This window comes from Bos javanicus, chromosome X, assembly GCF_032452875.1.
Source record: "Bos javanicus breed banteng chromosome X, ARS-OSU_banteng_1.0, whole genome shotgun sequence".
NCBI lineage: Eukaryota > Metazoa > Chordata > Mammalia > Artiodactyla > Bovidae > Bos > Bos javanicus.
In genome coordinates, this window is record NC_083897.1 from 130,617,811 (window position 1) to 130,633,563 (window position 15,753).

Sequence of the window (15,753 nt, forward strand, 5' to 3'; positions counted from 1 at the left end):
GAGGTAATTTTAATTTTTGTCTCCCATGGTCCCTTATATCCCGGTCCTTTCCTGTGACTTTTCCAGCCACCCTTAGCTAACAGAAAGAAAGGCCTAATGACACTTGGAGAAGCAAACGCAGTCCGAATCCATTCACTGGAAGGGTTCCGGCTGATACCCAGGCATGTCTTGTTAATTGTGCTTTGCTTGGCTGCACTTCACAGATACTGCATTTGTTTGTTTGTTTTTAACAAATTGAAGGTTTGTGGCAACTGCATCCTTAGATGACAGTGAGCATCTTTTAGTGATAGAGGATTATTTAACTAAGGTCCATACATTGTTTTGTTAGATATGATGCTTTGTTGTTGCTGTTTAGTCGCTCAGTCACGTCTGACTCTTTGAGACCTCATGGATCATAGCCCGCCAGGCTTCTCTGTCCATGGAATTCTCCAGGCAAGAATACCGCAGTGGGTTGTCATTTCCCTCTCCAGGGGATCTTCCCGACCTAAGGATCAAGCCTGCGTCTCCTGCATTGGCAGGCGGATTTATCTATTGCTGAGCCATCAGGGAAACCCCTGATATAATGCAACTGCACATTTAATCGACTGTAGTATAGTGTGAGCATAACTTTTCCATATGCTCGGAAGGCAAAAAGCTCCTGTGACTCACTGTATTGAGATACTCACTTGATTGTGGTAGTCTGGATTCGAACCCGCAGGATCTCAGAGTCTGCCTGTGCTCATCCACACGCTGGTCCCCATGCAAAGGGCGGACTCCTCGCCTCTGTCCCTGCTGGTCTGTGGCAGGGCCGCAGGGGTTGGGGTGTCAGCCTTGACTCCCTCCCTCACCTTCTTTCCTTCTCAGCAGCTGTGGGCAGGAGAAAGGGACAGGGAACATTTTCACTTGATGGGCACTGTTCTAAGTGGCCTCCTGTGCTCTGGGCCTGGCTGATGGTTGCTGCTAACTCTTTGCTGCTGGCTGCCTCTAAATATAACTCCAGAGTCCTCAGCAGGGGCCTGTCCTTCAGCTGACTGTCCCCTGTCCCCTCACCCTGATCTGTTACCCTGCACCATATAACTACCTCTCCATCTTTTCCTACTGAGGGAAGCAGGCCCTGAAAGGCTGTCTTTGAGCAGGATTCCCTTTAAAAAGACCCTCAAGCAATATGTCTACAATGAGTTCTACGTCTGGTGTCCAGGATTTATGCGCCTTTTACCTGCTGTTAAGAGGGTGTGGTGATCTCCCCCAACCATATGGTCCCCGCTCTGCTGCTGTCAGCTGCTTTTGCTCCCATGGGAACCAGTCCTCTGTGCAGTGTCTTTGCTGGAGACACGTACATACGGGGCTCTGAGCGGGCCCCATGAGGAGCCCTCACAGGATCAGGGTGTGGAGGATGTGGCGGCCCATCCCTTGGGCAGGACAACTGGGTAACCCTGGAAAGGGTTGTACTGGAAACTGGAAAGCTGCACCTTACTTCTCTTTTCGCTACTTCATTAAGTTTTGAAACTCTGGGCTCTAACACTGTCCAGGGGCCTCTAGAAGATGCTGACACATGTGGCCTCCTTTCAGGTGCACTTGTCTTGAGTGGATGTTGAGTTGCTTGAGTCACCATGGCCCTACAACCTTCTGGGGACAGCCCTTCCCCAATCATGTAATGGGACAGTGTAGACCTCCCAGGACCACTCTCTCTAAAGAAGTCACTTTCACCCCCATCCCCACCCCAAGAAGGTTTCTGTGGGTCCCCTGGTCACCTTCTTTTGCACCCGTGTAGGTACCTGAAGGATCATAGGAAACCCCCTAAGTGAGCCAGATGTAAGGTGAGCAAAATTCCCAGGATTGCTCCATTCATTTGCCCCACCATGGCATCTTCACTTGGTTTTCTCCACAAAAGCCAGCCTGTGATACAGCTCATGTACACCCACAACATGCATGCTGTCTGAAGGTGGTCCCTTGACTCTTAGAAACAGTTATGTGGATCCATCTCTGTGTCACTGCTGGCTGTGACTGGGTGGTTCCCTATGAACACAGTAATAAGTAAAACAGAGCACCCAGGTTTCTATTACTGCCCTAGGCCTCCCAGTTATATGAGAAGAAGTCACATTATGGCTTTGAAAACTCTTGCATCAGCTGCTCTGAATCAGGCAGCTTTCTCTTCAGTTGTGCTTCTCCTGGATCCATTACTTTGATCAGCAGTGTCATGGTGTATAGCTCTACATTTGAAGACCAAAGACCTGGGCTCTAGCTTAAATAATTTCCCTAGCTTCTCTGAGCCTCAGTTTCCTCACATATAAAATGAGAATAACAGCACCTCATACCTCTTCTGAGCGTCCTTAATGGAGTTGTGAGTCAGATGGCCAGTGCTACATGGGGGTGCTTTGTAGCATGCTTTGGAGCTTGCCAGTGAGTGCTAACTAGAAGCCAGATGTTGTGGCCAGGGCCTCCAAGATGGCCTCTAGTCATCCTTACCTCCTGGTATTCACAGCCTATTATTCCCCTCCCCTTGATCGCTGCCTGGACTTAGTGACTTGCTTCTAATGAATACATTAGAGTGGTGGTGTGTAATCTGGAGTCTAGGTCAGAAAAGGCAGTGTGGCATTTCTCTTGCTTTCTGTTGGATTATACACTCTGGGGGAGGCCATATTTTAAGCCACCCTATGGAGGATCCCAGGTGGTGAGAAACCAAAGTCTCTTCCCAACCGTTACTTGAGCTTGGAAGTAGATCCTGGAGCTCCAGTCTAGCCTTCGGATGACTGCAGCTCCAGCCAAAACTTTGGCTGCAGCCTAATGAATGACCCTGGGCCAGATCTACCCAGCCCAGTTGTTCCTAGATTCAAGTCTTTAGAAACTGTGTGAGATCATAACTGTTGTTTTAAACTGCTAACCTTTGGGGTAATTTATTCTTTTTTCCTAGCATGCGATATGTGGTTTGTTTTTTTTTTTTTTTAGTATAATTGATTTACAATATTGTGTTAGTTTCAAGTATACAGCAAAGTGAATCAGTTTCACATATCCACTCTTTTCTTTAGATTCTTTTCTCATATAGACTATTAAAGAGTAATGAGTAGAGTTCCCTGTGCTGTACAGAAGGTCCTTATTAGTTATTTATTTCATATATCAGTTCAGTTCAGTTGCTCAGTCGTGTCCAACTCTTTGCGACCCCATGAATCGCAGCACACCAGGCCTCCCTGTCCATCACCAAGTCCCGGAGTTCACTCAGACTCATGTCCATCGAGTCAGTGATACCATCCAGCCATCTTATCCTCTGTGGTCCCCTTCTCCTCCTGCCCCCAATCCCTCCCAGCATCAGGGTCTGCTGGGCTGGAAGAAGCACAAGCTGGAATCAAGATTGCCGGGAGAAATATCAGTAACCTCAGATATGCAGATGACACCTCCTTATGGCAGAAAGTGAAGAGGAACTAAAAAGCCTCTTAATGAAAGTGAAAGTGGAGAGTGAAAAAGTTGGCTTAAAGCTCAACATTCAGAAAATGAAGATCATGGCATCTGGTCCCATCACTTCATGGGAAATAGATGGGGAAACAGTGGAAACAGTGTCAGACTTTATTTTTCTGGGATCCAAAATCACTGCAGATGGTGACTGCAGCCATGAAATTAAAAGACGCTTACTCCTTGGAAGGAAAGTTATGACCAACCTAGGTAGCATATTGGAAAGCAGAGACATTACTTTGCCAACAAAGGTCCATCTAGTCAAGGCTATGGTTTTTCCAGTGGTCATGTATGGATGTGAGAGTTGGACTGTGAAGAAGGCTGAGCACTGAAGAATTGATACTTTTGAACTGGTGTTGGAGAAGACTCTTGAGAGTCCCTTGGACTGCAAGGAGATCCAACCAGTCCATTCTGAAGGAGATCAGCCCTGGGATTTCTTTGGAAGGAATGATGCTAAAGCTGAAACTCCAGTACTTTGGCCACCTCATGGGAAGAGTTGACTCATTGGAAAAGACTATGATGCTGGGAGGGATTGGGGGCAGGAGGAGAAGGGGACGCCAGAGGATGAGATGTCTGGATGGCATCACTGACTCGATGGCATCACTGACTCGATGGATATGAGTCTGAGTGAACTCTGGGAGTTGGTGATGGACAGGGAGGCCTGGCGTGCTGCGATTCATGGGGTCGCAGAGAGTCGGACATGACTGAGTGACTGAACTGAACTGAATGGATATATGTCAATCCCAATCTCCAAATTTATCCCTCCCCCGCTTCCCTCTGGTAATTATAAGTTTGTTTTCTACTTCTGTTTTGTAAATAAGTTCATTTGCACCTCTTTTTTAAATTCCACATGTAAGTGATATCATATGATACTTGTCTTTCTCTGACTTACTTCACTCAGTATGACAGTCTCTGGGTCCATCCATGTTCCTGCAAATGGCATTATTTCCTTCTTTCTATGGCTGAGTAATATTCCACTGTGTGTATGTAACACATCTGCTTTATCCATTCCTCTGTTGATGGACATATAGGTTGCTTCCATGTCCTGGCTATTGTTAATAGCTCTGCGATGAACATTGGGGTGCACATATCTTTTTGAATTATGGTTGTCTTTGCGTGTATGCCCTGGAATGGGATTGCTGGATCATATGGTAGTTCTGTGTTTAGTTTTTTAAGGAACCTCCATACTGTTCTCCATAGTGACTGCACCCATTTACATTCCCCAAAAAGTGTGGGAGGGTTCCGTTTTCTCCACATCCTCTCCAGCATTTATTGTTTGTAGACTTTTTGATTATGGTCGTTCTGCCTGGCGTAAGGTGATACCTTGTTGTAGTTTTGATTTGCATTTCTCTGATTAGTGAAGTTGAGCATCTTTTCATGTGCCTTTTGACCATCCACATGACTTCTTTGGTGAAATGTCTGTTTGAATCTTCTGTCCATTTTTTATAGGATTTTTTTTTTAAATTGAGCTGTATGATCTGTTTGCATATTTTGGAGATTAATCCTTTGCCAGTTGCTTTGTTTGCAAATATTTTCTCCCATTCTGAGGGTTGTCTTTTTGTTTATGGTTTCCTTTGCTGTGCAAAAGTTTTTGAGTGCAATTTGTTTGTTTTTATTTTCAGTACTCTAGGAGGTGAATCAAGAATGATTTTGCTACAATTTATGTTAAAGCATCTTCTGGCTGTTTTCCTCTAAGAGTTTTATAGTGTCCAGCCTTACATTTATGTCTGTAATCCATTTTGAGTTTTTTTTTGTGTGTGTACATGGTGTTAGGGAGTATTCTAATTTCATTCTTTTACACATAGCTGTCCAGTTTTCCTAGCACCACTTATTGAAGAGGCTGTCTTTTCTCCATTGTATATTCTTACGTCCTTTGTCAAAGATAAGGTGACCATAGGTGCATGGGTTTATCTCTGGGCTTCCTATCTTGTTCCATTGGTCTATATTTCTGTTTTTGTGCCAGTACCATACTGGCTCTATTAATGTAGCTTTGTACTATACTTGAAGGCAGGCAGTCTGATTTCTCCAGGTCTGTTTTTCTTTGGGGTAGTTTAGTATATAGCAATAAATAACTGATATGGATGTCATTGTGAAGTCCCTGCCTTTAGAAACAGTGATGTTCACTATGGTTCCATATAATGAAAATCTCCAAATTTAGCATGAAGCAGACTAATCCTCCAATTGTGAAACCATTATACTAAGGACAGTTGTTTAGTTGAGGTCAATAAGCCATTGAAATTTGGTTTAGTACTATTTTTTACTGCTTCATAAGTTTCTAAGTTTATTCTCTTGGTCTTTTAAGAATTAACTTTTAGCGATTGTGTTAGTCAGGACCCAGGCAGGAAAATTGAAATCACCACAGTTATTTTTGGGCTTTCCAAGTGGCGCTGGTGGTAAAGAATGTGCCTGCCCATACAAGAGATCCAAGTTTGATCCCTGTGTTGCGAAGATCCCCTGGAGAAGGGAACAGCTACCCACTCCAGTATTCTTGCCTGGAGAATCCCATGGACAGAGGAGCCTGGCAGGATACAGTCTATGGGGTCGCAAAGAGTCGGACACGACAGCACAGATGTGCACATGAAGTTATTTTTACAGAGAGAATTTAGTTTAAAGAACTGTTTACTGATAATCAGAAAGCAGCCTCCATCCCTGGGTCTTGAGGGAACAGAGAGGAGAGGAGAATTCAAAGCTTTCCATTGGGGGTGCTAACTGGGCTGTAGCACATAACTCTGAAGGGACGAGATGAGGCTGGTTCTCAAAGTATGGAGGGACAAAAAAAGCTGGTAATGAGCCAACCACTGCTACTGCAACCAGCTAAGGGTCCAGAGGGAAACTTGCTAACCTCTCCTTCCTGTCACTTGCGCGCAGGCACACTGTCTCCTCCACACCCGCCCAAGCGGCCGGGGAGCAGCAGGAAGAGCAGAAATGTGGTTTGCACAGTCCCAGACCCAGTGTAGCAGAGCTGAGAGATAACAGCTTGATACAGCACAGTGGCACAGTTCTCCTAAGTTAATGAATTACTGGTTAGTTAGAAGGCACATCGCCTGCAGAGGCCTCGCTCTGTGTTGTTCGCTATAGTAGGCGCTTGTAGGGGATGTTGTGTCACTGGAGGTTCCCTTCCTGGGGCTCTGAGGTTTCCTAACACTGCAGCCACTGCTACAAGCCTCCATCTTGCCCAACCCTGCTGCCAACTGAACACTTCCCCACCAGGCTTTCGGCTCAAGAGACCAAAGCCATCATTTTTGCCCTGCTAATCTCTTGCACTAACTGATTCCGCCCAATTTATGTTTAACTTTAAATTAGGAAGAATCAAATAAAATCTAAAAAAATTCTTTTAATTTACATTTATTTCTTCAGTCTCAGCAGCCACATTTCAAGAGCTCAACAGTCATATGTGGCTAGTGGCAACCATCTTGAACTGCACAGAATAGACCATTTCCATTATTGCAGAACATCCTATTGGTCATAGCTGTCCTAGAGCCTTTGCTTACAGGAAAGAAAAGTGCTGATAAGACATTGGATGTTCAAGAGGAAGATGTAGTAGGTGGCATCTCCAAACTTACTTTAACCAATGAGCCCTTTGTTTTCATTGATCAAGACTCAGGAAACCTATTTTGGTTGTGTGACTTTTTTTTTAATTGGAGGATAATTGTTTTACAATGTTGTCTTAGTTTCTGCTGTGCAGTGTGAATCAGCTCTGTGTATACATATACCCCTCCCTCTCGGATCCCCCAGCTCCATCCCACCCCTCTAGGTCATCACAGAGCACCAGGCTGAACCCCCTGTATACCAGCTTCCCACTAGCTGTGTGTTTTACACATGGTAGTTTATGTATGTCAGTTCTAATCTCGCAATGCATTGCACCCTCCCTTTCCCACCCTGTATCCATATGTGCTTTCTCTACATCTGCATCTCTATTCCTGCCCTGCAAATAGGTTCATCTGTACCATTTTTTCTAGATTCCACCATAGTTAGCGTTAATCACTTAATCGTGTTCGACTCTTTGTGACCCTATGGACTGTAGCCCACCAGGCGCCTCTCTCCATGGAATTCTCCAGGCAAGAATACTGGAGTGGCCTGCCATTCCTTTCTCCAGGGGATCTTCCCAATCCAGGAATCGAACCCACGTCTCCTGTGTTGCAAGCAGATTCTTTACCATCTGAGCCACTAGGGAAGCCACATACATGTGTTAATATATGATATTTGTTGTTCTCTGTCTGGCTTACTCTACTTACTATGATCATCTGTAGGTGCATCCATGTTGCCACAAATTATATTATTTCATTCTTTTTATTGGCTGAGTAATATTCCATTGCATAGATGTACCACATCTTCTTATCCATTCCTCTGTTGATGGACATCTGGGTTGCTTCCATGTCCTGGCTATTGTAAATAGTGGTGCAGTGAGCATTGGGGTGTACATGTATCGTTTTGCATTATGGTTTTCTCAGGGTATATGCCAGGAGTGGGATTGCTGGGTCATATGGTTGTGATCCTGAGGCAGGCACTGGAATTTCTTGGTGCGTTAATGTTCTCGATTCACCCTTTGGCCAATATCACCTCCAAGTTGGCTGTTTATTATAAATGTCTTTGCCAGCACACAGCATCTGCTGCTGCTTCCACATTCCCCTCTCTTCTCCTCAGGATTAGTTTCAAGGAAAAGCAAAGATTTTACTCTTAGAGCCCTTGATTGACCTCACTGCCCCATATCTTCGACAAGCCCTCCTCCTCCCTGATCACCGCTTTCCCTGTGGTAGCCTCTGGTGGCTCGTGATCCACAGGAGAAAGTCCAAAGCCAGCGGTTTCAGAGCACACACAGCGCACCATGTGGGCTACACCCAGGCGGCTGCCACCTTCATTCTTCCTGGCCCCTCCCCTTGGCCTGTGTCAGACAGAGCTCCTGGGTTCGCTGTGTGCTTCCCACCCATGCTTGGGCTTTGGCTCAAGCCGTTCCCCATGCCTGAAAGTCCTCCTGCTTTGGCCACTTGGCCAAGCCTCATGGCAGGAATCTACTTCACTGGCAGCCGCAGCCAGCACCTGTTTGGATCGGCCACTGTGTTCCTGGCCAGGTCATACGTTCCCCACCTACTGCCAGCCAGTGACCAAGCACAGTGGAGGTGCTAGAACCGATGTGGCACTCTTCCAGTGGGCACCTTTGGGTCAGGGCCTCCTGGGCAGCCTGGCTAAGCTGTCTCAGAGCTCTTCTGCCATCAGAAACCGCCCCCCACCTTTTATCCTTCATTCACCTTCTTCCAGGAAGTCTCTTGTATGTCTAATTCTGACTTGGTATTTATTCTCAGACACCCAAATTGACACAGCTAGAGCTTCCCCTTACTCGAACCAGGCAGAATCAGGCACTTTTCCCTGTGTTCTCAGTGCCTTCTGTGTATACCTGTTAATCTCTGTGTGTGCTTAGTCATGTCCAACTCTTTGCAACCCCATGGACTGTAGCCCACCAGGCTCCTCTGTGCATGGAATTTTCCAGCAAGAATACTGGAGTGGGTTGCCATTTCCTCCTCCTGGGGATTTTCCTGACCCAGGGGTCGAACTGTGTCTCCTGCATTGCAGGCAGATTCTTTACCACTGCGCCCCCTGGGAAGCACTGACTATATCTTCCATCACACTGCTGCCCTGCTCAGCACACCATCATCATGCCTGTCTCCTCCTCTAGACAGGTCAGGCCCCGTGGGTCTCACATTCCGATCCCTCTGTCTGTGCGGCACTCTCAGATGTGTTGACTGAATTGGATCAGGCCCATTTATCCTTCAAAGGGTTGAGCAATCCTCTCTCAATGTGACTAGTGTTAAAGGCACTCTGCATGTCTCTAGTCCAAGAAAAGATGCAGCAACATTTATGCGTGAGATCAGACTTCATCTGTCATTAACAGGAGAGTGAAGCTCACACACTTGTTTACTAATGGTACACTTTGTTTTTGAACAACATGGTGCCCACCATCTTTGTTGTATTTTTTCCCAATAGGCACGCTGCAGTACATGGCACCTGAGATTATCGATCAAGGCCCTCGTGGGTATGGCGCCCCGGCTGATATCTGGTCCCTGGGCTGCACCATCATTGAGATGGCCACCAGCAAGCCTCCATTCCATGAGCTGGGTGAACCACAGGCAGTGATGTTCAAGGTAAGACATGTTGGGTGATTTAGGTTGCTGGTGTTGGAGAGAGAATTCAAATCAAAAACCTCCTCCCAATGCAGAAATCTCTCCACAAAGGTGGACAAGAAAGAAAACAGATTTTTTTTCTTTTCTCTCTCTCTCCTCTCTCTGCCTTCTGCCAGTATCTTACTATCCCAACTAGGAATCAAACCCATGACCCCTGCATTGGGAACCAAAGTCCAAACCATTACACCACCTAGCAACTCCCAAACCCTTAGCTTCTCTTCCCTCCTTACTGTGAGAAATTACTATCAGTTTACAGAGGTATAATATATAACCTACCAGCGAATGTTGGTAATCTCTGGTTCATCTGCCTTTTCTTAACCCAGCTTGGACATCTGGAAGTTCTTGGTTCGCACAATGCTGAAGCCTAGCATGCAAGATTTTAAGCATGACCTTACTAGCATGGGAGACGAGTGCAATTGCCCAATGCTTAGAACATTCTTTGGTACTACCTTTCTTGGGATGAAGATTGACCTTTATATATGCCCTTACTTAGGGTTTAACTTATCAGAAATTAAATTCTTAAATGTTTGTGAAAGGTGTGAGGTACTCATCTAAATGTATCTGTTTCCATACGGAGAGCACATTTATTGAAAAGTTCATCATTTCGCCTGCTGAACTACTGTTCTCTATGTATCATAAAAGATGATTACATTTCTACCTCAGCATATTAATAAGGGTCATATATGACAGACCTACAGCGAACATCATACTCAGTGGTATTCCAGAGGCCGGTTGGCGAAGCCGTTGCTGGAATCCAGCGTCAGCCCTCCGGGATGGCGGACGCTGGGGTTGTGTGGCTCTTGTGTGCACCTGCGTGTGCCTCACTGTGCCTTCAATGCAGGTGGGGATGTTCAAGATCCACCCAGAGATTCCAGAAACCCTCTCAGCTGAAGCCAGAGCCTGCCTTTTATCCTGTTTTGAGCCTGACCCCCACAAACGTGTCACCGCCGCGGGCCTGCTCCAAGAGGGCTTCTTCAGGCAGATGCACAAGGGCAAGAAGAACCGGATTGCTTTCAAGCCGGCAGGTGAGGTCTCCCTGGACAGAGTAGTGGGGACGCAGTAGGGGTGGGGTTGTCCAAACCCAGGGAATGACTGTCCCTCGGTGTCCTGCGAGAGTCACAGGGAGCCCCGTAGGCAACAGTGAGGTACCATCTCCTCCATTCAGCCTGGCTTTCAGGGCTCTGCCTGGGAGGAAGGAGAGAGGCGCCCTGGCTGGGGTTCTGTCTTCCCCAAGTGCAAGGCCCGGGGCTTCATGTTTGGAGCCTGGCCTCTCACCCTGTGCTGCTCCCAACCTTGGTTAAAGGCTGTCTGTTCTGGGCCAGTAAGTCCTGCTGGGCACTGACAGAAGAGCGGCCTCGCGGTGGATGGGGTTGGAGGCCAGCTCAGCCTCTTGCACCTGAAGAGCCACTGGCTGTTAGAAATGCAGAGTCTTGGGTCCATCCCGGATCTGTGGAAGCAGAGCCTCCATCTACCCAGGACCCCTGGGTGATCACTGGCGCCCCCAGTTAGAGCCGCACAGGCTTAGGCCTCCCGGTGGGTCGCCTGGCCTGAGGAGCTGCCGTGCTCACCCTGCCCTCCCGGCTGCCCCCGACAGAGGGTCCCCGGGGTGCCGTGCTGACCCTGCCCCCGTCTGGAGAGCTGCCGGGCAGCAGCAGCAGCGAGCATGGCTCCGTCTCCCCGGACTCCGACGCCCAGCCCGACCCATTCTTCGAGAAGTCCCGGCTGCCGGTGCAGCGGCTCAGCCACCTGCTCAGGTACTGCCGCCCCGCAGCCCTTGGGCACAGAGTGCGTCCGGTGTAAACCAGAGTCTTCCTGTCTGTATGATCAGTAGGGTGGCTGGGCGGCCACTGACATTGTGAGCGAGGTGGGCGATGTGGTCGCTCACTGTCCCTTCCCCTCTTCCTCCTCTCCCCCCTCCCCCGTTTCCTCCTCCTCCCCATCCCTCCTTATCCTCACCCCGTTACCCCTCCTCCCCCCTTCCTTCTTCCCCTTCTTCCCCCCTGTCCCCGAAAACCCTGATGGTCTGGAGATTAGGAAAAACGCTAGTCTCGCCTCCTGCAGTTTCATCTTCCCGAGGGTGGGGACGTGGAGGATCATCTCTCAGCCCCTCCCCCACGGTGCCCCCGCACAGAGACCCCGCCCCTGGGAAGCGGAGGACTGTCACGTGCATTTGTCCGCAGTGTTCCCGATGAGGGTTCGGCCTTGGAGGACCGGAGTGCAGCCTCGTCCCCTGAAGACAGGGACCCGGGCCTTTTCCTGCTGCGAAAGGACAGTGAGCGCCGTGCCATCCTTTACAAAATCCTCTGGGAGGAGCAGAATCAGGTGGCTTCCAACCTGCAGGAGTGCGTGGCCCAGGTACAGGCTGGGCGTGGGGACTGCAATCCCACCTCCTCCGCCCAAGGCAGGGTCCCAGGAGAGGTCCAAATGGGCCTGCCACCCCCGAACATTTGCAGTTACAATAATCACCATAAGTATTTCCCAACGTCCTCTTTTCCAACAAAAGAGAATACAAAAAAAGACTCCTCTGAAACCTGAATTTGCCAAATACTGCGGTGAAACCAGGCCCTGATGGGGTCGCGCTGCCCCCTGGTGGAAAACAGGCCACATGGCAGCACAAAGCCCAGTTAACCCCCAGCTGCAGTTAGTCTCTGCTGCCTCTGAGGAAGAAAGGCTGTGGATGGAAATGTGACTTTTAACTCATTTTGGATGGGATGAAGTCCTTTTACTAAGAGGCCACTGCCCTCTATGAACTGTGCCTTCTGACAAGGCCCATTGGGTGGTGGGGGGTGGTTGACAAGGGGTCAAACAGGATGGCAGCCCATTCCTCCAGGGAGGAAGGAGGGGGCCTCGTAAGCCTCTAACAGGAAGGATATGGAGGAAATTCTAGGACCAGAGACGCTATCTCAGCCGGGGGTTCCCACTTCCATAAGCTAGTGGACAGTGTGGTTCATCTAGGTGCCCACAGTACTTCTTGGATGCTCCCTGCCCCCGATTTACTCAATGACTTGATTTTTTTGGTTGGGGGCTTGGTGATCAGAGTTCAGAAGAGCTGCATCTCTCGGTCGGCCACATCAAGCAAATCATTGCGATCCTTAGAGACTTCATCCGCTGCCCAGAGCACAGGGTGATGGCATCCACAATATCAAAGCTCAAGGTGGACCTGGACTTTGACAGCTCATCCATCAATCAGATTCACCTGGTACTGTTTGGATTTCAGGATGCTGTAAGTGTCTCATTTGGCCCTAAAGAACATGACGGAAGGTAGGACACCCCCAAAGTGGCTCATAGCTGAGACCATGAGTTCGATTACCATCTTCTCCCATAGTATCCATCTCTTCTCACCTGATTACACCTGAATCCCGAGTGCCAGCAGTTCTCTAAACACTGGTGTACATGAGACTGAGACGATTGCATTTGGCCACAAAGAGCAGAGTGTAGGATTTGGGGATGAGCAGCATCTGCCAACTGAGTAGGTGTGTGGTTTAAGCTTATGTGTCTGCGCAAACAGGTGTGAGCTGCTCCAGGCCCAAGACCATGTCTGGCTTAGCTTTGTGTCTCAAGACCCCACCACAGAGCCTGAAGTTTCACGGATGCTCCACAAACATTAATTGAATAAACAAAGAGGCCTGTGCAGTAGCTCCAATCACTGTACCTGTCCTCTCGACCCCAGTGTGACTTGGGGTCAGCTTAGAGGACTCAGTCAGAAGAAACATAAATCCAGGGCAGTATGGTTAACACTTTTATCTCAGAGTAGAAGCACATTTGAATTGGTAAGAACTCCTATTTCTGAAAAAATACAGTGGACCAGAAATCTGGATTTTTGTGATTACAGGTAAATAAAATCTTGAGGAACCACTTAATTAGGCCCCACTGGATGTTTGCAATGGACAACATCATCCGACGAGCAGTGCAGGCTGCGGTCACCATCCTCATCCCAGGTAAGGGCCCCTCTTTTTGGTCACAGTAAATTAGGCTATGGTGGGTATGGAAAAGGTCAGCCAGGTCCTCTGTGCTCACCAGTTGTTACTCTCCCTTTCCCATCTGGGCTATATACGTCCTTGCAATTAAGGAAAATGATGTCACAGACCCCTTTGGGGTCAGTATTTTGTGATTCTGAGCACACCTTCTGGTGCTGTTTACATGCCCACCCCCCCCCCCCAGCATAACTAAGGAGCATGCCCGCAGACTAACACACACAGTGCAGTGAGCCTCAGGGCCTGGATCCTTGTGTGCTCAGGACCACCTCCTAGTTGGCTGAAGATTTAAATGGCTGTCTTCTCTCTCATCACGTGGTAGCCACACAAATCTCTGGCTTTCATAGGCTCTAGTTTTCAAATGTTAGAGCAGCTTAGTACCCAAGTTGATCCTTCTTCTGTGATGCCTCCTAGGAAGGGGGGCTCGGAGGCACTTCTGTTGACACTACCGCTTCCTCTCTACTCTGCTCCCTCCCTGTCATCCTCTGCCTGCACTCAGCCCAGGCTCCACTTGTGGGACTGGCTTGTTAAACCCCAGGACTTCATTACTCCCCTCTCCAAGCAGGGAACTGCAGAAAACACACAGGCCTGGGTGGAAGGCTGCTTGTCCCTTTTTACAACTGCCCTTGCTTAACTAACTTAATATCTTGAAGCTTGTTTCCTTATCTGTAAAGTGGTGTGGGGACCATCTTTTCAGGTAGAGGTAATAGTCTCCTCTCCCTTTATTAAGGTCAGCAGTCTCCTGGTGGAGCATAGCATTGGCGGGGCGCCTCCCTGCCTGGTTTGCTGGCCTGGGACATAAGCTACACCAAGCATATGGCCTTGCTGAACCGTGCTCCTTTTCTTCCATGATTTCAGAGCTCCAAGCCCACTTTGAGCCCACCTCAGAGACCGAAGGCGTGGAAAAGGACACAGATGAGATGGAAGAGGACTATCCCCCCGCAGACCTGCCTGCAAGCGAGGCACAGGTGGCACATGGATGGAGCGAGCCAGCTTCAGCAGTTGCCCAGGAGGCCTCACCCCAGCAGCACCTGAGCTTTCAGCTGAGCAAGCTGAGGCGGGAGACCAGCAGGTAGGCGGGGGTGGGACAGAGTTGTTGAGTGCTTCACCCAGGTCTCAGAAAGTCATCTTCATCGCCCAAGGAACTGGGCAAGGGGTATTCTCAGCTTCAACTGGGGACCTAGAAGGAGGCCTTTCTTTAAAGGCAGAGTGTTCCTGGCTACAATAGGGTATCCCTATTTCAGAAGAAAAGTTGTATACACCACCGTATAGGGATCTCTAAAGTTTAACTGTAGACAAATCTGTTTTGTTTTGAAAAATGTGAAAGTTGACGGTATACGTAGCACTTCTTTTAAAATGGGTTTTCCAGTAAGGTTAATCATCACCTGACTCATCAAACGTTATATATGGATTCAAAGGTGATTGATGTCCAGGGTCAGTGGGCACTGTATCTTCCCCCCTCAAGAGAATTAGTAATGAGATAGCCAGCCTGACTGGGGACAGCTGACAAGAACACGGCCGCTTCACACCTGCCCTGTAGCACAGAGACGCCTCAGCTGCTACTAACCCTGAGTGAGGGAAGCAGGTCTGTCCCAAGGAGTGCTGGTGAGACCAGAGCACAAGGCATTTTAGTGCCATCCTGGGTAAGTGTTGGCTGTAGTGTCCCTCCTACCTTCCGAGCAGCATCTTTCCCGCACCACCCCCGGCTGTCCAAGGCAGCAAGGCTTCTATTTTGATGTAGTCTCCAGTGAGGAGGGAATAGCTTCACCACGTTTTCACAACTTGACCTGACTTAGGAAGACAAGAGGGCTGAGTTCTCCTGATCACCATCAGGTTATCTTTTGGTTTATGATACATTTTGATACAGAAGATACCCACACACTGAGCAGGGCTGGTCTTTGTTTACAAGGGGAGGAAACACAAGGAAGGTGCCCATGTGCAGGCTGAAATCTGACCCTAGACTGACTTGGGATTGTGCCGTTTTTTAAAACTTCTGTTCAACAAATGTTTGAGTTGAGCTGAATGGTGTTAGGCTCTCTGAGTGATGTTTTGTTTTGTTCTAACCAGACTTTTGGAACACCTGGTTCAAAAAGAAATAGAGTACCAGAATCTTCTACGGCATATCCTAGAACAGAAAACTCAAGAATTATACCACCTTCGGTTACAATTCACCTCCAATG

The 15,753-nt window shown here is 48.3% G+C and overlaps 1 protein-coding gene across 1 annotated transcript in view; it reads left to right on the forward strand.

Annotated features, from left to right (window-relative positions):
• MAP3K15 (mitogen-activated protein kinase kinase kinase 15) overlaps positions 1-15,753 on the forward strand; it is a 144,849-nt gene that overhangs the window by 126,981 nt on the left and 2,115 nt on the right. Inside the window, exons 19-26 of the mRNA XM_061407999.1 lie at positions 9,403-9,560; positions 10,441-10,624; positions 11,194-11,353; positions 11,780-11,954; positions 12,637-12,822; positions 13,432-13,537; positions 14,432-14,645; positions 15,641-15,753. Of these exons, the coding sequence (XP_061263983.1) occupies positions 9,403-9,560; positions 10,441-10,624; positions 11,194-11,353; positions 11,780-11,954; positions 12,637-12,822; positions 13,432-13,537; positions 14,432-14,645; positions 15,641-15,753 (1,296 nt within the window). The remainder of the gene's footprint in view (positions 1-9,402; positions 9,561-10,440; positions 10,625-11,193; positions 11,354-11,779; positions 11,955-12,636; positions 12,823-13,431; positions 13,538-14,431; positions 14,646-15,640) is intronic.